This window comes from Pipra filicauda, unplaced genomic scaffold, assembly GCF_003945595.2.
Source record: "Pipra filicauda isolate LSUMZ 115617 unplaced genomic scaffold, ASM394559v2 scaffold520_size808073_pilon, whole genome shotgun sequence".
Taxonomy (NCBI): Eukaryota; Metazoa; Chordata; class Aves; order Passeriformes; family Pipridae; genus Pipra; species Pipra filicauda.
Genome location: NW_024104666.1, coordinates 758,223 through 781,364, shown reverse-complemented (window position 1 = coordinate 781,364; position 23,142 = coordinate 758,223). Strand labels below are relative to the sequence as shown.

General features: G+C 62.5%; 2 protein-coding genes and 1 non-coding gene across 8 annotated transcripts in view; 1 reads left to right on the top strand and 2 right to left on the bottom strand.

Annotated features, from left to right (window-relative positions):
* The window catches only part of GAS2L1 (growth arrest specific 2 like 1), a 10,693-nt gene extending 5,009 nt beyond the window's left edge, over positions 1 to 5,684 (top strand). For all 3 annotated transcript variants that reach the window (XM_039386979.1, XM_027740937.2, XM_039386980.1), the window contains exons 3-6: positions 295 to 402; positions 592 to 688; positions 1,556 to 1,859; positions 3,813 to 5,684. In XM_039386979.1, the coding sequence (XP_039242913.1) occupies positions 295 to 402; positions 592 to 688; positions 1,556 to 1,859; positions 3,813 to 4,869 (1,566 nt within the window). In that variant the 3' untranslated portion in view covers positions 4,870 to 5,684. The remainder of the gene's footprint in view (positions 1 to 294; positions 403 to 591; positions 689 to 1,555; positions 1,860 to 3,812) is intronic.
* A 1,102-nt stretch (positions 5,685 to 6,786) lies between these two features.
* On the bottom strand, positions 6,787 to 22,881 carry AP1B1 (adaptor related protein complex 1 subunit beta 1). Of its 4 annotated transcripts, XM_039386975.1 has the most exons (21): positions 22,749 to 22,881; positions 21,825 to 22,070; positions 20,864 to 21,054; positions 20,146 to 20,367; positions 18,878 to 18,998; positions 18,551 to 18,646; positions 17,315 to 17,430; positions 16,445 to 16,610; positions 15,445 to 15,543; positions 13,547 to 13,806; positions 12,362 to 12,563; positions 11,539 to 11,559; positions 11,252 to 11,281; positions 10,993 to 11,142; positions 10,737 to 10,882; positions 10,075 to 10,204; positions 9,834 to 9,918; positions 9,490 to 9,576; positions 8,789 to 8,943; positions 8,334 to 8,342; positions 6,787 to 7,742 (listed from the first exon to the last, which is right to left on the bottom strand). In XM_039386975.1, the coding sequence occupies exons 1-21, from the start codon at positions 22,854 to 22,856 to the stop codon at positions 7,668 to 7,670; spliced, it is 2,715 nt and encodes a 904-aa protein (XP_039242909.1). In that variant the 5' UTR covers positions 22,857 to 22,881; the 3' UTR covers positions 6,787 to 7,667. The 4 variants fall into 4 exon arrangements, with proteins under 4 accessions (XP_039242909.1, XP_039242910.1, XP_039242911.1 ...); XM_039386976.1 differs by lacking the exon at positions 8,334 to 8,342; XM_039386977.1 differs by lacking the exons at positions 11,252 to 11,281; positions 11,539 to 11,559.
* Positions 10,529 to 10,631, bottom strand: LOC113998321. Its single transcript, XR_003544416.2, has one exon. It is a non-coding gene; the product is annotated as a small nucleolar RNA SNORD125 (small nucleolar RNA).
* Positions 22,882 to 23,142: the final 261 nt, after the last annotated feature.

Below are 23,142 nucleotides of genomic sequence, written 5' to 3'. Positions count from 1 at the left end.
CTATAGCTGGGGGGCTGAGGGGTCCACCCCTATCCGGGGGGCTGGCCCTATAGTGCGACCGCCCTATAGCTGATGGGGGGGTCCACCACGGTCTGGGGGGTCGGCCCTATAGTGGGATCGCCCTATAGCTGGGGGGCTGAGGGGTCCACCCCTATCCGGGGGGCTGGCCCTATAGTGCGACCGCCCTATAGCTGATGGGGGGTCCACCACGGTCTGGGGGGTCGGTCCTATAGTGCGACCGCCCTATAGCGGGGGGGTCCGCGCCGCACCGACCCCTCCCCTCCGTGCCCGCAGGTGCGGGAGATCCTGGGCTGCTGCTCCTGCCCCTCGCAATTCCCCATGGTCAAGGTGTCCGAGGGGAAGTACAAAGTGGGAGACTCCAACACGCTCATCTTTGTCCGAGTAAGAGCCCCCGCGTCCCCCACCCCATTGCCCCCCGAACGCCGGGACCCCCCCCCGCTCCTCCTCCCATCCCGAGGGACCCCGAGCTGGATTTCCTGCCCACCTCGAGGTCCTGGGGGGGCTGGTGGTGGCTCTGCGGGCCCCCCCGAGGAGGGGGGACGGGCAGGGTGACAGTGGGGCCGCCCCCAGGTGCTGAGGAGCCACGTCATGGTGCGCGTTGGTGGCGGCTGGGACACACTGGAACATTACCTGGACAAGCACGACCCGTGTCGCTGTGCTGCCCTCTGTGAGTGCCCCCGGGACCCCCCACACCCCCACCCTGTGCCCCCCGCCTTGGCACGGTCTGACAGTCCTTGTTCTCCTTGGGACCCCATTCCCTGGTTCTCCTTGGGACCCCATTCCCTGGTTCTCTTCGGGGTCTGTTCCCTGGCTTTCCATGGGGGTTTGTTCCCTACTCCTCCATGGAGTTCTGTTCTATGGGGCTCCATTCCCTGATTCTACTTGGGGCCCCGTTCCGTAGTTCTCCATGGGGCTCCATTCCTTGGCTCTCTTTGTGGCCCCATTCCTTGGATCTCCCTGGGGCTCTATTCCCTGCTTCTCTGTGGGGCTCTCCTTGGGGCTCCATTCCCTGGTTCTCCTTGGGTCCCCATTCCCTGGCTCTCTGTGGGGCTCTCTTCCATGGGGCTCCATTCCCTTGTTCCCTGATGGGCCCTATTCCTTGATTCTACGTGAGGCTCCATTCCCTGGCTGTCCATGGAGCCCCATTCCGACTCTCCTTGGGGGTCCATTCCCTGGCTCTCCTTGGGGCCCCATTCCCTGGTTCCCTGTGGTTGAGTCTCCATTCCCTGGCCCTCCACATGGCCCCATTCCCTGGGGCTGAGCTCCTCAGGGAGCTGATCCCGCTGAAGGGAAAAAGGGGGCGAGACAGGTGGGGGGGGGGGTTCCCAAATTAATTCACCCACATCCTGGGATACAGCTGGGTGTGAGGGGGGTGGTGCTGGGATGGGGGTGCTGAGGGGGGTTGTTGAAGGAGGGTTGTTGAAGGGGGGGTGCTGAGGGGGGGTGTTGAAGGGGGTGCCGAGGGGGGTTGTTGAAGGGGGTGCTGAGGGGGGGTGCCGAGGGCCCCCCCTGAGCTCCCCCCTCTCGGTTCCAGCTCACCGCCTGCCCCAGCCGCGCCCCCTGGGCGTGTCCCCCCAAAAAGCAGCCCCCGGCCCCCCCTCGTCCCGCGCCTCCAGCCCCAGCACCCCCCGGCGCCCCCGCCCCGCCGGGCCCCCCCCCGCCGGGGGGGACAGTGGCCACGGCAGGACCGAGCGGGGCCACCAGCCCAGGGGGGCCGGGGACCCCCCGAAGCCGCCCAGGCAGGAGTGTTTGCCCCCCCGGGGGGGGGCGGCCCCCCCGTCCGGCTCCAACAGCCCCTCCCGCAGCCCCGCGGAGCCCCGCGGGACCCCCACGGCCAGGTACGGCACCCCCGGGACCCCAAAACACAGCCCCGGGGGGAGCGGGGACAGTGGGGGCTCGGGGGGGGAATGGGGGTTAATGGGGCAATGGGGGGGGGAGTAGGGGAATCAGTGGGGGGCAGTGGGAGGTACTGGGGGTGGAATTGGGGGGTAGTGGGGGCTCAATGTGGGGGTGCAATGAGGGGGAATGGGGGGCAATGGAAGGGGTTAATGGGGAAATCATTGGGGGGGCAATGGAGAGGTGCAGTGGGGGAATTTGGGGTGCAGTTAGGGAGGGTGGGGGGCAGTGGGGGAGGACAGTGGAGGGGTGCAGGGAGGATGGAATGGGGGAGTCATTGGGGGGCAGTGGGAGGTACTGGGGGGTGGAATGGGGGGGCAGTGGGAGATACTGGGGGGTGGAATGGGGGGGCGGTGGGACATACTGGGGGCGATGGGGGGTGCAGTGAAGGGGAGATGGAATCATTGGGGGGCAGTGGGAGGTACTGGGGGGCAGTGGAGGGATGGTATGAGGGGGAAATGGGGGAATCACTGGGGGGGCAGTGGGGGCTCAGTGGGGGCTGCAGTGAGGGCAGAATGGGGACAGTAGGGGGGTTAATGGGGGCAGTTGGAGGGGAGCAGAGAGGGGGGAATGGGAGGTTAATGGGGGCAATGGAGGAGGAATGAGGGTGCAGTGAGGGGTCACTGGGGGTGCAGTGGGGGAATGGGAGGTACTGGGGGGGTAATGGGGGGCAGTGGGGGGTGCAGTGAGGGAGAGGAGCAGGGGAGTCATTGGGAGGGCAGTGGGGGGAATGGGAGGGACTGAGGGTGGAATGGGGATAATGGGGCTCAGTGGGGAGTGAAATGGGGGGGGAATGGGGGGGAATTTGGGGTTAATGGAGGTGCAGTGGGGGGGCCATGGGGTTAAATGGAGGGAAAGTGGGGTGTGGTGGGGGTGCAGTGAGGAGGAATGGGGGGTGATGTGGGGAGAACGAGGGTGCAGTTGGAGGGTTCAGTGTGGGATTCAATGGAAAGGGGCAATGGGGGGCAGTGGGGAGAGAAATGGGGTGCAAGGGAGGGAATGTAGGGGGCAGTGGGGGTGCAGTGAATGGGGGTGAAGGGGGAAATGGGGGAGCTTAATAAAGGGGGGCAATAGGGACGTGATGGGGTGCAATGGAGGGAAAGTGGGGTGTGGTGGGGGTGCAATGAGAGGGAATAGGGGAGTGCAATGTGGGGTTCAATGGGGGGCAGTGGGGGAGGCAATGGAGGGTAATGGGGTGCAATGGAGGGAATTTGGGGTGCAATGGGGGTGCAGTGAGGGGGAATGGGGGTGAAGGAGGAGAATGGGGGGGTCTCAACAGGGTGGGTTAATGGAGGGATACAGTGGGGGACAAGGGAAGGGAAATGGGGTTCAGTGAAGGGAATCTGGGGTGCAGGGAGGGGGGATGGGGAGTGAAGGGGGGAGAATGGGGGTGCAGTGTGGGGTTAAGTGGGGGATCAGTGGAGGGGGGCAACGGGGAGGGAAATGGGATCAAGGGAGGGAATGTGGGGTGCCATGGGGGAGAATGGGGAGGGGTTCAATAGGGAGGGGTGCGGTGGGGGTTTCAATGGGTGGGATGCAAAGGGGGGGCTCAGTGAGGGGGTGCAATGGGGGTTTCAATGGGTGGGATGCAATGGGGGGGTTCAGTGGGGGGTTTGTAATGGGGGTTTCAATGGGTAGGGTGCAATTGGGGGTGCAGTGGGGGTTTCAATGGGTAGGGTGCAATGGAGGGGTTCAGTGGGGGGGTACAATGGGGGTTGCAATGGGGGGGTTCAGAGGGGGTTTCACTGGTGGGGTTCCACGGAGAGGGGTGTAGGGGGGGAGGGGTCCCATGGGGCGGTAGCTTGGGGGGCTGCAATGAGCGGAGGGGTTCAGTGGGGGGTGGTACCCTGAGGGGGGGGGTGGGCACAGCCGGGTGCTCACCGCCCCCCCCCCAGGCCGCGCGCCCCCGCGCGCTCCCGCCGCTGCTCGGGCGACAGCGACTCCTCGGCCGCCTCCGCGCAGAGCGGATCCCGCCGCCCCCCCGCCCGCCGGGACCCCCCCCCGGACCCCGCGCCGGGGTCCCCCCGCGCCCCCCGCGCCGCCGCCGCGTCCCCCCGCGGGTCCCCCCGCGCCTCCCGCAGCCCCGGGCGCGGCCCCGCTCCGCTGCTGCTCATCCGCCGCCGCCCCGACGGGCAGCACTCGTGGGCACGGCCCGAGCCCCCCGCTGCACCCGCGGGGGCTCCCGGGGGGCGGCGGGACCCCCGGCCCGGCCCCGGGGACCCCGAGGAGCTGGCGCGGAGGCTGCGGGCCCCGCGCTGGCTGGAGCCCGGGCAGGAGCAGCGGCTGTTCCAGCGGCTGGAGGAGGAATTCCTGGCCAACACGCGGCTGCTGGAGCAGCTGGGGGACACCGAGAGCCCCCCCGCGCCCCCCGCCACCGCCGACTCGGCCTATTGCTCCTCGTCGTCCTCGTCTTCCTCCCTCAACGTGTTCGCCAAGCACGGGCTGCCCGCCGAGGACGGGCGGCGGAGCGGGAACAGCGACGGGAACAACAACAACGGGAATAACGGGAACAACGACGGGCTGTGCCCCCCGACGCTGCCGTCCAACCCCTCCATGGGGGACGTGAGGCGCCGCTCCACCCTCTCCAGCTCCTCCGACGAGAGCTGCTGCTTCCCGGCCTCCTGGGACAACCGGGAGACTCCCGGGAATCCCGGCTCCGACACCGACTGGGCGCCCGGGGAGGACGAGCTGCTGGAGATGGAGGAGACCCTCCTCGCCCCGGGGGTCTCCACACCCCCGCGGCGGCCCTGGGCCAAGCCCCGGCTGGACACGCAGCCCCACAAGGCGCCGTCCCGGATCCCCACCCCGAGGGGTTACGGGGTCGGGACCCCCCGGCCCCACAACGGCAGCCCCAAGGCCTGGGGGGCCCTGCAGAGCGTCTTCTCCTCCCTGCTGGAGCCCCCCTGGGCCCCGCGGGAGCGCGAGGGGCTGGAGGAGGACACGTGGCCGTGAGAGGTGGCCATGGACCCCCTGGGGACATCCCGGAGCGGCCACTGGAGGTGGCACCCGTGTGGAGACGCGATGGACGTGGCCCGGGGGCGGGCAGGACGCCTTCACCCGGTGACTGTTGGCAGGGGGGTGGGCCCTGCGAGGAGCCCCCAGCCCCAGGCAGGCCCAGAGGGCCCCGGGTGTGCCCCCAGTCCCCGGGGAGCAGCTCCATGGGGGTGGTGGTGTGGTCATGGTGGAGGTGGCCAGAGCAGAACTGGCACCTGGGAATGGGGCTGGAGAGCCCCTGGCTCTGCTCAGCTGGGACTCTTCATCTCTTCTCATTCTTCTCATCTTGTTTTCTCCTCCTCTTCGTGCTATTCTTGTCATCCTCCTCCTCATCTTCTCATGTTCTCTCATATTTCTACTCTTCTTTTGGTCGCCTTCTCCCTACTCTTGTCTTCTCCTCCGTGGCCTTTGTGTCCTTCTCATCATCACCTTCTCTTCTTGACCTTGTCCTCCTCTTGTCTTCTTCTCTTCTTGGCCTTCTTGTCCCCTTGTCATCATCACCTTCTTGGTTGCTTTTTTGTTTTTTTCATCTTCTTGGTCATCTCCCACCTCTCTTCTCTCCCTCCTCTTCCCTCCACCCCTGAGATGACTTGGGGACGTGCAGCTTGTCACCACAACCCGGATTTGAGGTCAGGAGGGGGTCACTGTGTCCCCTCTGGCCCCAGCACTGCTGGGATGATGTCCCCAGGGTGGGACAGGGCTGTGCCCCCCGTGGCCCCCACCCCTCGGGCCCTGCATGTCCCCCCAAGCCAGTAAAGACCGAGGGAGCTGCGCCCGCCGCGTCCGCTCGTCTGTCTGGGGGGTCAGACCCCCCAAACCCAAGGGAGGGGGCTCTGGGGGCCCCAGGAGGGTTGGGAGCAGTGGAGAGCCAGGCTGAGGGTGGTCCCCAATGTCCTGCACCCGCTGCAGCCACGGGGACCCCTCGGCTGTGTCTGGGACCCCTCCAGTGGCATCCCTGGAGCCCAAAGTGCCCCATGGCTGAGACCCCTCACCAGGGGGGGAGCATGGACCTGCTCCAGGGGCTGGGCAGGTTGGGGGGCACCAGGGGGTCCGTTTCTGCTGGTGGTGACCATCCTGCTGTGACTTTGGGGGTCCTAAAGGTCCCCAGATCTCTGTCCTGCCTCTCCCTTGGGAGTGAGGCTGGTGTCCCATGGGGTGTCCCAGAGCAGCTCCAGTGCCCTGTGGGGTGTCCCAGAACAGCTCCAGTGCCCTGTGGGGTGCCCCAGAACAGCACCAGTGTCCCAGGGGGTGTCCCAGAACAGCACCAGTGTCCCATGGGGTGTCCCAGAGCAGCTCCAGTGCCCTGTGGGGTGCCCCAGAACAGCACCAGTGTCCCAGGGGGTGTCCCAGAAGAGCTCCAGTGCCCTGTGGGGTGCCCCAGAGCAGCACCAGTGCCCAGCAGGATGCCTGGCAGGGGTGCCAGTGCTTGGTGGGATCTCCCAGAGCAGGGCTCAGTGGTGCTGCCCATCCTCACCAGGGACTGTCCCCCACCCCACAGGGACCAGCCACACCTCCTGGTGACCCTGTGCTCGTCCCCAGCCCCAGGAGGGGCTCAGGGGCACCCCGAGCATCCCCCAGATCGGGGTGCAGGGCCTTGGTGGATCCATCAGGGGCTCTGGGAGCAGAGCCTGGAGCTCCCAGGCCCCTCCTGTCCCCGAGGGGTGACCTGTGTCCCCTGGCCATGGGCCATGTGCTGTGTCAGGCCTTGCTGGGCCATGGCCACTAGGCTGGGCTTATCTTCCCCTGCAAGGCCAGGCCAGTGCTGGCAGGAAGCTCCCAGCATCCTGCTTCCCTCGGGATCACGGGGACAGGGCCACCCCACGTGTCCCCATGGGCAGGTGTCACCTTTATTCACCTCAAACCAGTGAACACACAATAGATTTATCTTCCATATATTAGAGATTTCCTGCTTCGAGGGAGGGGGGACCCATGGCTTGATTTGGGAGGGAAAGGAGCAGTGTCACCCCCAGGGAACCATCCAGAGGGAGCTGAGGGGGGGGAAGGGGCTGAGGGGACACTCAGAGCCCTCCCAGCTCCACAGGGGGGGCTGGAAAAGCCTTTTTTTTTTATCTGCACATAAAGTACAGCCTCGAATTTGAGCTCCTCGAGCCCTTCTGGGAGCTTTGGAAAGGGCTGCCATGGGAAGGAGACCCTCTCTGAAGGGCTGGGGGCTCACCCACGGCTCTGCTGAACCAGGGGACAAAACCAGGGAGAGGCAGGAGAGAGGGGAAAGGAGCCAACGCCGTTTTCCACCTGCTCCAGGGGCACTGAGCCCCAAATCCCAGGGCTCCAGGGATCAGCAGCCAGAGCCCCCCCATCCCACAGCACTTAGGGCCCCAACCAGGCTGGGAGAGAGCCCCCAGGTGCTATTCCCAGGGTTTGGAATGCTGAACCCACCACCAGACACCACTCCAAGAGACCCAGGGGGAGTGGGGAAGTGGGTTTTTGGTCCCCCCCACCCCCCCAGGTACAGCAGCTCCCAGAGGGTGAAAACAGGGAATCCTGAGGGAGCGACCCCAGCGAGGAGGACACAGCATTGCTCACACACGGACTGCCACAGGGATCAGGGTCTGGGGGCAGCCCCTCTGCCCCCCTGTGCCCCCCCAGCCCCACCAGCAAGGGGAGAGTCCCAGGGGCTGCTTCCTTGGCAGGAAGGAAAGGAGACATGCACATGGATCCGGCCCCGCTGCCTCGGGCGGGAAGGGGAGCCGAGGAGGAGGAGGAGGAGGAGGAGGAGGAAGGGCTGCAGCAGCACCTCAGTTCTTCAGGATGGTCTCATAGGCCTGGTAGACGTACTGGGACACCTCTGGAGCTCGGCATTTCAGGGATAACTGTGGGAGAGAGGGAAGAGGGGGGTCATGGCATCGCCCCCCACACTGGAGAGTCACCAGCCCCAAAGCAGACCCTGCATGCTGCAGCACCCCCTCCTCCACAGGGGCATCCAGCTCCTTATTGCAGCTGGGAAAAGGATATTAAAGGCACTGAACCCCCAAAATACCATCCCAGGGCAGCACATCCACATGCAGCACAGGCAGGGGGGCAGGCAGGGGTTGGATTCAGTGCCTGGTGCCCCGGGGTGAAGGGTTCCCCAAAAACATCCTCCTCTCTGAAGAGGAACGAGCCACCTTTGGGTGTTTGCTTAAATATTAAATGGTTCTGCAATCAATTGGCTCCTCGAGCAGGGAGAGCTCAGGGAGAATCCTCTGGGATAAGGACTGGCAGCTCTCCTCACCCCAGTGAGCCCAGGAGGGACACCCCGACCCTCCAAAACGTTCAGCTCCTCGTGCCAGCCCTGCCTGAAGGAGAGGCAGGAGGCACCAAGAGACTGGCAGGGCAGGGGGGAAAAAAAAATCAGGGGAGGGTGGAAAATCCAGGCAGCAGCCAGAGAGAGCCCAAAGCCAGGGAAAAACCAGTGTGCTAACCTCCAAATCCTGCAAGGGCGGGCGGGCCGGCGAGGGCGGGCAGCAGGGACGGAGACACAGAGAGGTGAGTGAAGGTCACACAGCCCATCCCAACCCCAAAACCAGGCTGTGAGGGGCGTGGGAAGGGCACAGGGAAAGCAGGACACGGGGTTGGCTCATCCCTGTTCAGGGCAGGGATGGGGATGCTCCAAGGAGGGGATGGGGGATTATTTTAACGGAGGTGTGAGGGTGGGGTGGGAGCTCTCTGTGTCCTTCAGCTGCTCCCATGGAGAAGCCCAGCAGGAATTGTCACCCTCCCCATGCCAGAGGGACAGCAGGACTGGCACCAGCACCACCAGCAGCTGGGGGGGGGTCCCACCACCACGGATGTGCCACCCAGCCCTCCCCAGGCTCAGAGCAGGGAAGGCAGGGAGCTGCCCAGGGGGGTCGGGAGCAGGTCTGGGGATGGGACACACCGTGAAACTGGGATTGCTGGGCTGGATCCGGAGCTCTGCCAGCACCCAGATGCCATTGGTGAGCTTCAGGGACTGGTAGAGCATGTCCTGGCCCTCCACGTTCCTCTTGGCGATGGTGAAGATGTTGCTGCCTTGGAGTTTGCTGCTCACGGAATCTGGGAGGGGAGAGAGGGGCTGGCAGGGCTGGGTTGATCCAAACCCCCCTTGGACTTGCTTCTGCCCCGTCTCCTCCCCTCCCTGTGATGGTTAGGTTGGATATTAGGGAAAATTTATCCCTGGAAAGGGTGGTGAGGCATTGATGGAGTCCCCATCTCTGGCGGGGTTTAAAAGCCACATGGATGTGGCACTTGGGGACATGGTGGCCTTGGCAGTGCTGGGGAAGGGTTGGACTTGATGATCTTGGAGGTCTTTTCTTAAACAATTCCATGGTTTTATGATCCCAGGGTGGGCACAGCAACTGCCCCCAGGGCAGGGACAGCCCCAGCAGGCAGAGCGACTCGGAATCACAGGATGGTTTGGGTTGGAAGGGACCTGAAAACTCATCTGCTTCCAACCTGCCAAGTTCCTACAGCAAGCCAAGGGCACCAAAAGCAGCATCTCCTTCCTGGGAATATGAGGTGGGCACGGGGGGAAGGAACTCTTGCTCCCACGGCCTGGGATAACTGGGATGAGCCACGACCTGAGCAAGGGTTGGAACCCACCTGCATTGAGGGAACAGTCTTTGATCTGGAACTGGGTCTCGTTCTCGTTGGGAATGTCCTTCCAAGTGGCCAGGAACATCTGCCTCTCTGCAGGGAGCAAGGACACCGACCCCACAATGGAGCTGCAGCACTGGCCACCCCCAAGGGTGACAACACAGGGGCACAGCACCGGTGGCAGCGAAGGGATGTCACCCTGTCACCCCAGCACCCTCTCCAGCCACTGCCCAAGGCCGGGCGCGGGGCAGTGACCTGCTTTTGGGGGCTCACAAGCTGTGCCAGCCTGGGGAACGTGGTCAGGAGGGTTCCAGGGGCTGGGATGGCACCCCCAGGCAGGTGACACTCACCCATCTTGCCGTCCTCCACGAAGAGGATGTGCAGGGGGTACAAGGTGCTGAAGTAGAAGACGTCGATGTTGTTCTTCACCGCGACCTGGCGCGGGAGGACACGGCGACTCAACACTGGGGTGGCTCCCAGAGCAAGTGTCCCACCCCCTCCCACGGGTCCCTCTGGAGCCAGGTGCCACCCCCCCCTCCAGGGAACACCACAGCAGCCCTGCCCATGCCCAGAGACCCCCGGGGTGCCCACCTGGAGGTTGTTGAGGGGGTCCATCTTCATGACGGAGCCGACGGTGTTCAGGGGGAGGGAGATCTCCACGGACTGGTTGGGGGCCAGCGGGGCGTGGACCTGGAGAGGAGCTGCTGGGGCCAGGCCAAAGCTGGGGGGACACCCGGGCAGGGCAGGGGGTCAGGGTGGGGGGCAGCAGGGGATGGCACAAGGCACCATCCCGGGGCTCCCCACCTTCCTCCACCAGCATCCTGGGAACACCCAGGAACTCACTCACCTTGCTGCCCCTGCACAGCCCAGCATGGGGTTGTCTCCTGTCCTGCCCACCCTGGGGCAGCCCCAAAATCTGCCCCCTTTCCTCCTACACCCAGACTCACACCCGCTTTTAGCATTCCTGCCCCATTCCCTCAGGGCCTCTGAGGGAAGAGGAGGCCCCAGTTCACGGGGACAAAGGGCAGGACGAGGGTCAGAGCCCTGAGGAACAGCCTCTTCAGCCAACTTCTTAGAGGCTTTAGTTTGCTGCTCATCACCAGCACAGCTATCAGAGAGAAGGCTCATCACAAGAGGCTGCTCCCAGCCCTGGCAGCTCCTTCCTCCCACCCTTTGCTCCACAAAACCACTCCCAGGGGTGTGGGCAGCACCTCCCGGGTCACAGGGGACACCGGACTCGGGCGGGGCCTCACCTGTTGCGGTTGAACTGGATGGCGAAGTCGGACATGACCTGCAGGGCTTTGTTGGTCAGCACGAGGTCCATGGAGATGGAGCCCACCTGCCTGCTGAAGGTGCCAGAGATCTCCAGCCCCTTGGCTTTCATGGCAGGGAGCCAGACCTGGGCGAGGGAGACGAGAAACCCTCGGGGTGTCACCCAGAGCAGCCCCTGTGGGGAGCGGGGCACGGGGGGCTGTGCCCCCCCAGCCCTGAGCTCCGTGTCCCACTCACCGTTTTGGGAGCCACGTAGGATCCTGAGAGGGTCCCCACCCCGCCAGTGAGGTCGAAGAGGTCCCCCAGGCCGCTGCCCAGGGGTGCCCCTGTGTTTGAGGGCACCGCGGTGCCGGGAGCTGGAGCGAAGCCACCGCTGCCACCGCCCATCTGTGGGGACAAGGGAGGGGTTACAGGGGCACCAGGGGAGGGGGAGAGGAGACACAGGAGGAGGATGAGGAAGAGGATGCAGAGGGTGAGAAGGTTTGGGCACACTCACAGCAGGGCTGCCTCCCACATCGCTTCGCAGCTGCAAGAGAAGGAAGGGGCATCAGCAGGGGCTGAGGGCACAGGGATCCCCCAAAATGCCCCCTCTGGGCACACCCCGAAAGCATCAGAGCGGGGCAGCAAAGGCCTGGAGTCGGGATGCTCCGTGCCAGGAGCTGGGGGGGGGCTGGCTGTCCCCAGGGAAAGAGGGTGGCACTGGGGCAGCAAACAGAGGGCTCAGGATGGGGAGCAGGGGCAGCCAGGGGTGGGCACAGGGCTGGGAAAAGGGCTGATCCATACCCCTTCCGACTCGTCCCCCATCTCCAAGCGGGAGCAGCAAGGTGGAGAGGAGAGCCAGCAGCATGCAGAGACAGGGCAGGAGAGAAGAGCCCGAAAACAGAGAGAGAAGAGAAGGGGAGGAGGGGAGAGAGGTTAGTGCTGAGGTGTCTGTCTGTCCCTGCCCTGCAGCCAAGGACACAGCAGCACATCCCCCCAGCCCAGCACCCCGCTGGGATCCCACACGGAGCCGGGGCAGCGCTCGGAAGGTTCCGGAGCAGCAAAGGCAGTGGCGCCGCCTCCCCTGGGGGCAAACCCGCTGGATTTTATGAGCCATGGAGGAAACCCCAAACTCTGCTCCTTCAGGGAGCCTGGACCGTCTCCAGCACCCACAGGGCAGGTGTTCCCAGGCAGGGAGAGGTTTCCATCCCCTCACCCCGCAGCCAAACCGCTGCTTGGCCGCGGTCCCAGGAGGACACGGGTCCCAGGAGGACAGCCCGTCACCTCCAGAGCTCCCACCCCACACCCTGGGAGTGACCCCCAATGTGGGGGTCAGAGGGGGGGGCAGAAGAGCAGCTACTCCTGCAGCACAGCACATGGAGTGGGAACATCCACAGGGACTGGGGAGCAGGGGGTGGGAGCCCTCCAGCCATCACGTGAGGACAAGACAAATTAGGGTGAGTGCCCCCCTGCCTGCACCCACCAGAGGAGGGAAGGACCAGCCTGGATACCTCCAGGCTGATATATCTGCCCTATCCCAGGACACTCCCCAGCACAGCCAGCACCAAACCCGGCACAGTGCCACCGGGATATCCAGGAATCACGGCAGGAGCCCCCGGGGACGTACCAGGCTGTCCAGGCCCCCCCCGAGGAGGTCCACGGCGCCCATCTGCACCGAGGAGGTGGCCACGGGTGGCCCGCTCACGGGGGGACCCAGGTCCAGGTTGAGCAGGTCCCCCAGCAGGTCCCCCTGCGTGGGGATCACCGAGGGCTGATCCGCCGCCGGCACCCCCGCGGGAGCTGTGTCCGGGCTCTCGGCGCTCTCGCTCCTGCAGGGAAGGGCAAGGGGACACTGGAGATGGGCTGGAGACTGGGCAGGGCTGGAGGCAGGAGCTCACCCAGCTGGGCTCTGCAGGGAGCGTGCAGGGATCCCATCCCAGCATGGCTCCAACACTCAGGTGTGACCCCATATCCCAGCATGGCTCCAACACTTCAACTGTTATCCCCCATTCCACCATGGCTCCCAACACTTCCACAGGGAACAGAGACCTCCCCCATCCCAGCACGGCTCCCAACACATTCTCATAGAGATTCCCTTCCACTGGGATCACTCCTCCAGCTTTTTAAGGACAATGTTGAACCCACAAAGCTCTGCCTCTATAGACCCTTCCTTGGGAATGGGATCCCAGCTCTGACCACAGTGGATACAATCAGCAGACACAACCTTTCTGCTGGGATCACTCCTCTAGCTCTGAACCCACACAGCCCTGCCCCTACAAACCATTCCCTCTGGAATGGGGTCCCAGCTCCCTCCTTGCCCAGCACACCCAGCCAGCAGAGACACAACCCTTCCACTGGGATCACTCCTCCAGCTTCTTAAGGACAGTGTTGAACCCACTAGCCCTATCCCTTACAGACCCTCCTTCAGGAATGGGGTCCCAGCTCTGACCACAGTGGATACAATCAGCAGACACAACCTTTCCACTGGGATCACTCCTCCATCTTTTTAAGGACAGTTCTGAACCCACAGAGCCCTGTTCCTACTGAACCCACCAGCCCTATTCCTACAGACCCTCCCTTGGGAATGGGGTCCCAGCTCAGCTCCTTCCCAGTGCACACAGCCAGGAGACACAACCCTTCCACCGGGATCACTCCTCCGGCCTTGTAGGGCCAAACCCACAGCCCTGCCCCTACAGAAGCTCCCTCGGGAATGGGGTCCCAGCTCCCTCCTGGCCCAGCACCCCACAGCATCCCCCCCCTCCTGCTGCGGATCCACCCTCCCGGCAGAGCCCCCGGGACGAGGAGCACTCACGATCCGGTGCGCGGGGGCAAACTCTTGTGCACGACGCCCCTGCCGCCCTCCACGAAGGCGCCGGGGGGTTTGTGGTACACCGAGGCCAGCGTGCCGATGTGGCAGATGAGCTCGTCCAGCAGCGTGGGCTCGATCAGGTCCGTCTCCTCCGAGATGAGCGGCTTCTCTGCCAGCACCACCTCCTTGGCGGCCACCGGGTCCGTGGACAGCAGGCGCCAGTAGATGTAGCCCCGGTCCCGCAGGTCGGGGTTGTCCGAGTCCTGCGGGAAGGGCGGGAATCAGGGCTGGAGCCACGGGGAGCTGCTGCTGCACAGCTACTGCACAGCTACTATAGAGTTACTCAGGGCTGCTGCAGCCACTGCACAGCTACTGCACAGCTGCTGCACAGCTACTGCACAGCTACTATAGAGTTACTCAGGGCTGCTGCAGCTACTGCACAGCTACTGCACAGCTACTATAGAGTTACTCAGGGCTGCTGCAGCTACTGCACAGCTACTGCACAGCTACTGCACAGCTACTATAGAGTTACTCAGGGCTGCTGCAGCCACTGCACAGCTACTATAGAGTTACTCAGGGCTGCTGCAGCCACTGCACAGCTACTGCACAGCCACTGCACAGCTACTATAGAGTTACTCAGGGCTGCTGCAGCCACTGCACAGCTACTGCACAGCTACTGCACAGCTACTGCACAGCTACTCAGGGCTGCTACTGCACAGCTACTCAGGGCTGCTGCAGCTACTACAGAGCTCCTGCAGCTACTCCAGAGGTAGTGAGAGCTCCTGCAGCTACTAGGAGCTACTACAGAGCTGCTGCAGCTACTCCAGAGCTACTCCAGAGCTCCTGCAGCTACTCCAGAGCTACTACTACAGATACTTCAGAGCTATTCAGTGCTGCTGCAGCAACTCCAGAGCTACTTGGAGCTGCTCCAAATACTACAGAGCTACTCGGAGTTACTGCAGATACTACAAAGCTACTGCAGCTATTACAGAGCTACTCGGAGCTCCTGCACCTACTACAGAGCTACTCAGGGCTGCTGCAGCTACTACAGAGGTACTCAGAGTAACTGCATCTACTACAGAGCTACTGAGGGCTGCTGCAGCTACTCCAGAGCTACTCAGAGCTACTGCAGCTACTCCAGAGCTACTTAGAGCTACTGCAGCTATTACAGAGCTACTTGGAGCTGCTGCAGCTACTACAGAGGTAGTCAGAGCAGCTGCATCTACTACAGAGCTACTGCAGCTACTACAGAGCTACTCCAAGTTACTGTAGCAGCTACTCAGAGTAACTACAGCTACTACAGAGCTACTCAGAACTACTGCTGCTACTAACAGAGCTACTCGGAGCTGCTGCAGCTACTACAGAGCTACTCAGAGCTCCTTTTCCCATCTAAGTCTTGCTGGGAGGGATCACGGGGATAAAAGTTCAGGAGCTCCCCCATCCTGGGCTGGGAAGCAGCACAAGGAGCCTCCCGGGCCGTGGGAGTGTCGGTGCTCTCCAGGATTTCAACCATCAGCATTCCCAGAGGGACTGGGGACAAGGGATGGAGGGACAGGACAAGGGGAATGGCTCCCACTGCCAGAGGGCAGGGATAGATGGGAGATTGGGAAGGGATTCCTGGCTGGGAGGGTGGGGAGGCCCTGGCCCAGGTTGCCCAGAGAAGCTGTGGTTGCCCCTGGATCCCTGGGAGTGTCCAAGGCCAGGTCGGACAGGGCTTGGAGCAACCTGGGCTGGTGGGAGGTGTCCCTGCGAGCTGGAACAAGATCCTCAAGGTCTCTTCCAACCCAAACCATTCCATGACTCTGCATTAAGCTCCCCATTACCTGCTGTCCCATGAGCAGGCCATTCCCACTTCCCCCAGGGTTGGGAAGCCCTCGGGAAGGCCCCGGGGTGTGACCCACCTGCGTGGCCAGGCTGAGCACCTGCTGCACCAGCTCCTGGGTCTCCGTGGGCTTCTTCAGGAACAGCTTCACGATGGCCGTGAGCAGCTGGAGCTGAACCTGGGGATGGACACACACAGACACATCAGGAACACCGGGATTTTCCCTGGAGGAGCTGCCAGGACCTAACCCCGACCTGCCCTTCGAGGGACCAAAGCCAGGGTGGCCACATCAGTGGCGGTGACACGAGCCAGGGCACCTTGTGTGGCTCCCAGCCAGCTGGGCAGCCCCTTCCCAGCCCATCCCCACACCCTCAGGAACACGGGGGGATCCAGATGTTATGGGACAAGATGCTGGGAGCAGGTTACACAGTCCCACAGGCCAGAGCATCCCCTGACTTCCATGAAGATAAGCAGCAGGAATTGCCCCCGACAGCCCCTTCAGAGCCCTCAGGGAGTCAGAATCCCTGGCTTGGCTATTCCACATTTCCAGGCTTTGCCCTGCTCACTGTCCCTTAGTTTCACAGTGCTTGGAACAGGTGGAAGCCCTCCACAATTCCATAGGCAAACCTCATGTGCCCCAGCAGGCAGGGCAGGGCAGGCACAGCTCCCTCTGCTCATTCCAGCTGCCTGGCTCTGTTTCCCAGCTCCGAAGGGCAGATCCTGTGCTGGCACAGTGGAATGACCAGGTGACCTCTTGGTCCCTCCCAGCCAAGAATGGCAGGAGGTGCTCGGGACAACACCATGGTGGCATTTCATAGAACCACAGCACAGTTTGGGTTGGGAGGGACCTTAAAGCTCATCTCATTCCACCCCCCTGCCACGGGCAGGGACACCTTCCACTGACCAGGTTGTTCCAAGCCCTGGATCACATCCTACACCCGGAGCTGCTGTGGGACACGGTTGCTCCAAACACCTGGCAGAGCAACACCTTCCCGCTCCTTTAGAGCAGACTGTTCCACTCCAGTCAGCACGAGCTGTGCCACAGTGTCCCCCTCACCCAGCCACTCCTCCTGCCCCACCTGGGTGCTCTCATCATGGAATCCCTCCAGGAAGCTCTCCAGCAGCTCGTCGGCGTTGTCGATGCGCTCGGCGTATTCCCCCACGATCCAGATCATGGCAGCCCTGGCCTCGGGCTCATCCAGGGAGTCCAGATTCTCACAGAGGGTGGCAATGACACTCTCGTACCTTCCCCAGGAGGAGATGATATCTGTTCACTCACCAAGAGCAGGAAACCCAAACCCCAGTCCACCCTAACTCCAAACTCCATCCCATCCCCCTCAGCAGAACCAGGGCATGGCCGAGGGCACCTTGCCCGGGGTTGTTCCCTCTCCCCAGTGCCCTCATTGATCCCAGAGCACATTCCCTGCTCTGGATTAACCCCTCAGCCCCACTCCTCTGACCTGCTCCTCTCTGGAGCTGTTGGCTATTCCTGCAGAGCTCCTGCTCGTTACCAATTCAGTTCATTAGTATTTATTCCCACTATTAGTCCCTGACTTCCTGATTACAGACTTGCCTATTCATCCTGGCTCAGCTGGAACATTCCCTCCCCTCTCCTCCTGCTGCCCTTGTTCCAGCACCAGGAGCTGGATTAAGAGCCAGAGCCAGTTTCTGCTGACACAAGGAACCTCCACATCCCCAGCAGCTCCCTCCATTGGGGTCCCTGGCTCTGGGAATGCCATCCCAGGGGGAGGGCTGGGGGCATTCCTGGGGCTGGGGACAACTTTCCTGCCTCCAGCTGAACTCCCGGGGCAGCGCTGAGTGGCGAGAACCCAAAGTTGGGCTGCAGGGAGGCTCCGGGGGCTCCATCCCCCCATCCCTCGCCCACTCCGGGGGCTTCGTGGGCCCCCCAAGCACAGAGGGGCAGGAGGGGCTCGCCCGGGCCCACGCACTTGTTGGGGTACTTGCGGAAGATGTCCTTGATGACCACGATGGCCTCCTGCACCACGTAGTTGACCTTGGTCTGGATGAGGTCCAGGAGGGTGCTGACACAGCGCTCGGCCGATTGCTGCCGGAGGGACTCGGTCACACGGGCAGGGACCCCCTGCCAGCCCCATCCCAAAGCCTCCACTGCCATTCCCACACCTCCTCATCCCTGCCATGCACCCCCCAAACCCAACCCAGAGCACGGGGGACACACGAGTGTGGTCTCCCCTTCACACCCAGGTCTGGTTCCTCCTCCTCCTCCTCTCTCCGTGCTCCCAGAGCCTCCTCTCTGCCCACGGGAAGCATTCCAGCCATGCAGAGCCACCCTTCCAGCCAGGTTTTTAATAATCCCCTTTGGCAAATTACTCCATCAGGGAAGCAAAGCCTATAAGGAGCCCTTTGGGAAGGGATTGGCTCCCTCCCAGCCCCTTGGGAAGGGATCAGCTCCCTCCCAGCCCCTTGGGAAGGGATCTGTGCCCTCCCAGCTCCTCGGGACGGGATCAGCTTCCTCCCAGCCCTCAGGAAGGGACTGGTTCCTTCCCAGCCCTTCGGGAAGGGATCAGCTTCCTCCCAGCCCTCAGGAAGGGACTGGTTCCTTCCCAGCCCTTCGGGAAGGGATCAGCTTCCTCCCAGCCCTCAGGAAGGGACTGGCTTCTTCCCAGCCCTTCGGGAAGGGATCAGCTTCTTCCCAGCCCCTCGGGAAGGGATCGACTCCCTCCCAGAACCTCAGGAAGCGATGAGTTACCTCCCAGCCTTTCAGGAAGGAATTGTCTCCCTCCCAGCCCCTTGGGAAGGGATCTATGCCCTCCCAGCTCCTCAGGTAGGAATCAGTGCCCTTCCAGCCCATGGGAAGGGACCAGTGCTCTCCCATCCCCCTGGGAAGGGACCAGCTCCCTCCCATGTCCCTGGGAAGAGATCAGCTCCCTCCCATCCCCACTGTGATCCCCAACAAGCCCCTGGCACCACCCACTGCAGTGCCACCCCAGGCAGAGCTGCTGGGTCTGCAAGGGGGCACGGGATGGGCAGGGACCCTGGAACAGCTCCAGCAGCCAAGGGGATGAAACACCCCCCTGACACCCCTGTGGAACAACCACAGCTCATCCCCAGGCCCGGGAAGGCTCCAGCTCTCCAGGGCAGTGCTAAATCCCAGGATGAGATGCCCACCACGTGCCTTGCCCAGCCAGAGGTGCCCCAGCCCTCACCTCCACCTTGATGGCACAGCGGCCGATGGCTCTCACCGCCTTCCGCACAAAATCCACATCCACCTCCGTGGCGTATTCCTTCAGCTCTGCCAGCACCTGAGGGAGGGGGCAGCACGGTGAGGGCCTGGCAGCAAGGACAAGCCACCAGGAACGTGGGGCAGTGACCTGGCTGGAGCAACTGGGTGGGGCAGTGACCCAGCTGGAGCAGATTGGGTGGCACAGTGACCCAGCTGGAGCAGACTGGCAGGCACAGCCCATCCCGACTACATCCTGCAAAGCTGGGGCTGGGATTTGGATCCCCCCTGGTGCCCTCCCCCAGCCCCTGACCTGAGCTATGTTGGCCTGGGAGGCCAAGCGGATCATGATGTCCAGTTTCTCCAGTTTGACGTAGATGGGGTCGTTGTACTTCACAAAGAACACCTTCATCTCGTGCTTCAGGATCTCAGGCCTGGCAGTGGCAGGAGGTAGAGGTTAGGGGGGGACACACACACTCACCTCCACCACAATTCCAAGGTTTTGGAGGCCTGTTCCATGCCAAGGAATCCCAAACACCGTGATTATCCCCCCAGGGTTCCGTCCCATGGACATCAGCTGGGGAAACACGGAGAAGGAGCAGCTCCAGGCCGGGAGGATGAGGCTCCTTGGCCACAGGCACAAGGTTTTGGGGGCCCATTCCAACCAAGGAATCCAAGACAGCACAATTATCCCCTCAGGATCCTTGGCTCCCCTTTGCAGGGGACAGAGCACAACCTTGCTGCAAACACAGGCCAGACGTGAGGCAACGGGGGGGGTGTGTCCTGCCAAGGCTGGAAGGGACATTTTGAAGGAGCAGGGACACAAATCCAGACCCCAGGGCTAGGCTGGACCTTTCTCACCAGCTCATCCTCTAAGCTGGGAAAGAGCTAGGCCAAGTCCAGCTCCAAGGAGCCAACCTGCCCTCCACATTCCCGCTCCCAGGGACACTAATTGCTTTCCTCTTTGCCCAGAAATTAGCACTATTTTTAACAGACGACCACGGCGCTGACTGGGAGGAGGACAAATCATCTGACTGGGTTGTGGGCAGAGCAGGGCTCTCCAGCTGGACACTTCTGCTCCAGGCACACGTGTGGGGCCTTGGACACCTCCTGCCCACCGGAATTTTAGATCAGCAAAGGAACAAAAGGACTCTCAGCACTTACTCAAGGAGGACAAAATCCGACAGCACAAAAATCCCGCCCTAGACACGGAATGACCAAACCAAAGTCTCTCAGCTGTTGGCTTTGTCATCCTTTGCTCCCCCCAAATAAAGAATAAATTAAACTGAGCTTAATTCCCTGCTCATTCCCTCATCTAACTGACTCAAGGCCAGATTGGACAGGGCTTGGAGCAACCTGGGATAGTGGAAGGTGTCCCTGCCCATGGCAGTGGGTGGGATGAGATGAGTCCTTTCCAACCCAAACCATTCCATGATTTTACGACTCTCTGCGCTCAGCCCTTGGATTTTAAACAACAGACAAGGAAAAACCCACGAGATGGGTCGTGACACTGCTGCAACCAGAGGGATCAAGGCACTGGGAAGCAGCACCCGTGGGAAAGAGGGACAGCTGGGCACGCACCTCTTCTGCACGATGAGGTTGATGTTGCGGAGAGCCACGTACTGCAGCTCGGGCTCTGCGGACAGCAGGGTCACCAGGGGCGGGGCCAGCTTCTTCAGGAGCGTCCCATAATAATCCAGGTCCTTGGAAAGCATCTCCATGAACTTCATCAGCACCTTCACGGCCGAGAGCACCACGGCGGAGTTGGCGTGGGACAGGCGCGGCGTCACCCGCTCGCAGATGCTGCCGGGCGAGGAGAGGGGAAAGGGGGTGATGCCAGCCCTTCTTCCCGCTTAAAAGCTGCTGCCAGCATGGATGAAGGACAAGGCATTTGCAGGAAGGCTGAGCAGTGCTTGGGACCTTCCCAAGAGACGCCGAACAGGCTCTTGGACGCCCCGATGAAGGTTATTCCCCAGCCCTGCAGAACCCGCTCGCAGTGACCCCGTTTTGGGGCTCCCCAGGGCCTCCTGTCCCCTGCAGCCACATCTTCAGCTGATAAAGAAGCACAATCCTGGTGCCAGCACGGGGACAAGACCAGGGCAGGCTCCAGATGGCCGTGCCCAAGGCACAGGGGCCAGCAGATGCCCGCTGTCCCACCTCCTGCAGCATTCCAAGGGGCAGGAGGATGCTCAGAGGAGAAGGGGCAGTGCCAGGCGCTTTGATCGACACCTGCCCATCCATCCCCTCCCTCTCCAACCCTGCTCCTCAGCACCACGGCAGCACCCGGAGCCTCCCTCACCTCTGGGCTTCCCGGTCATCCTTGGGCATGTAGTTGGCCAGGCAGTCCAGGATGAAGATCTGGCCCCACTCGGTGCACTCGTTGAGGGCCGTGAGCAGCTTGTTGATGGACTGGGGGTTGAGGTCCAGGAGGTTGCTGCTGGGGTGGGACTCGGCGATTTCCGACAGAGCCGCCACCGCGTTGGCCACCACCTGCCAGGGGCACGGGACAGGTTAGGGGACAGGACACGGGTTAGGGGACACCAGGGTGGCTCCTGGGGAAAGGTGGGGCAGGGGGATGAGCTGCTTCCTCAGCATCACCCCACTGACATCTGGGCACCAGCTCCGACTCCCACCGGCGGCTCCGCAGGGGATGAGCCATCCCCACCCCGCTCCCACCGCCCACACCACATCTCCAACGGCTCCCACGTGTTCCACAGGAATCAGCCTTGGCCCTGTGCCCAGCTCCCCTTCCCCAGGCAGCTCCAAGGAGCTCCATCCCTCCCTGCACAGCTCCAGGCCTGGCTGCCACACCCACAGCAGGAAGAAAGGCTGGGGGGAGAGAAACCCTAAGGAAAGCTGGGTTTAAAGTTCCTCATAAAGCCTGGGGAAAGGGAGGGAAGCCAAAGCCCAGCTGCCAGGAAAACCTCACAAGAGGTAAAAGCCACTGGCTATGTGAGATCAGAGGCAAAAAGCACTGGCTATGTGGGATCAGAGTCAAGCCTCTGCTCTGAGCTGTCCGGAGCAGCCTCCTCCTCCCCACTGGGAACAGGGTAATAACACACAGCCAAGGAATGGGAGAAACCCTCCATCCAGGAGATGGGCTTACAGGGCAGGGAAAAGGCTGCAGCCCTGAGAAGCAAGAAGCCCCCAACAGCGGCCTGTTAACACCAAAACAGAGAGTCTGGAAGGGAGTCCGGGATGGGAAGATGAATTAGAGTGTTTGGATGAAGAGAGGGCGGAGAAGGCAAAAGAAGGATCACCATGGGGTTGGAGTCGGAGATGAGATCCTTCAGGGTGTCCAGGAAGCCCTGGTCCTCCACCAGCTGGGCGTTGATGTCGTGCAGCTTGGCCACGCAGACGGCGGCCGTCTTGCGCACGTAGGGGTCCTCGTCCTTGAGGCACTTCCGCAGGGGCTCGCAGAGATACTCCGTGATTTTATCCACGCGGATGCAGCCCATGGTCCGCACGGCCAGAGCCCGGATCAGCGGGTTTGGGTCCTCGCAGTCCTGCAGGGAGCAGAGGGGAGGTTTGGTGTCACAGCCAGCAGCGGTGCCTTTCGGGACCTCCGGGTTGGTTTGGGGTTCCTCAGGTGCTGAGGGTTTAACACTTGACAACTAGCCCCCCAAGAGAAGTTGGACCTCTTGTTCTGCACCCACGGAGTTCTACCACCACCAGTCCTCGCTCCCAGCACCCCCAGGAATCTGAACTCCTCATCACTTCACCAAACACCACAACCCAGCTGCCACCTGACCTGGGAAACGCATCTATTGCATTTATCTTGTGGGGTTTTTCCTGCCTAAAAAACCCAAATTCCCTCTAATGCCCACCAAGCCTTTTCACAGAGTGGTTTGGCAACACCTTGGCTCCTCACAAACTCTTCAGCTCCCAGCTCCAAGTGGGAGATCACGAGGGCTCTCCCAGCACACGGGCTCACATGACGGCAGCTCCACCACGGGAGCTGCCCACAGCCCCGACAGAGCGAGTGGCACGGGGTGGCTGCCAAAAAAACAGCTTTCTGCATTACTGAGCAAATTTAATCAGTTACCAAGAACCAGGAGAGCTCCTCCTCCTGACGGGAGAGGCTCTGGAAAGCTGCCCACGCTCCCTTTGCAGCTCAGTGCAGTGACCCGGCACCGGGTCGAGCTGCCCCTGGTGACTCTTGGACTCACACCCTCTGCCCTCACCTTCACAAAGGTGTTCACTGCCATGATGGCCATGTCTGGCTGGCTCTTGGCATAGTTCATCAGGTAGAGGTAGACCAGCTTCTTCAGCTCCAGGTTGTCTGTCTGCATGCAGTTCACCACGTCCGGGAAGAGAGCGCTGGAACACAGAGCTCCCGGTGAGGGCAGGACACGGACACGCTCCCGGGGGACCCCCCTTCCCACGGCCCACCCCCTCCTGGAGCCAGGAGAACCTGCTCTGGAGCCAGGCTGGGAGAGCTGGGGGGGTTCACCTGGACAAGAGAAGGCTCCAGGGAGAGCTGAGAGCCCCTTGCAGGGCCTAAAGGGGCTCCAGGAGAGCTGGAGAGGGACTGGGGACAAGGGATGGAGGGACAGGACACAGGGAATGGCTTCCCAC

Excerpts from the sequence above, each read along its gene's own strand:
- AP1B1 (XM_039386975.1), bottom strand. The coding sequence starts at position 22,856 with ATGCAGACAGACAACCTGGAGCTGAAGAAGCTGGTCTACCTCTACCTG. Across the intron at positions 21,055-21,824 it reads TCTCCGACTCCAACCCCATG|GTGGTGGCCAACGCGGTGGC; the intron begins GTGATCCTTCTT and ends TGCCCCTGGCAG. Across the intron at positions 11,560-12,361 it reads GGGGGGGCCTGGACAGCCTG|ATGGGGGACGAGTCGGAAGG; the intron begins GTACGTCCCCGG and ends TCCCGCTTGGAG.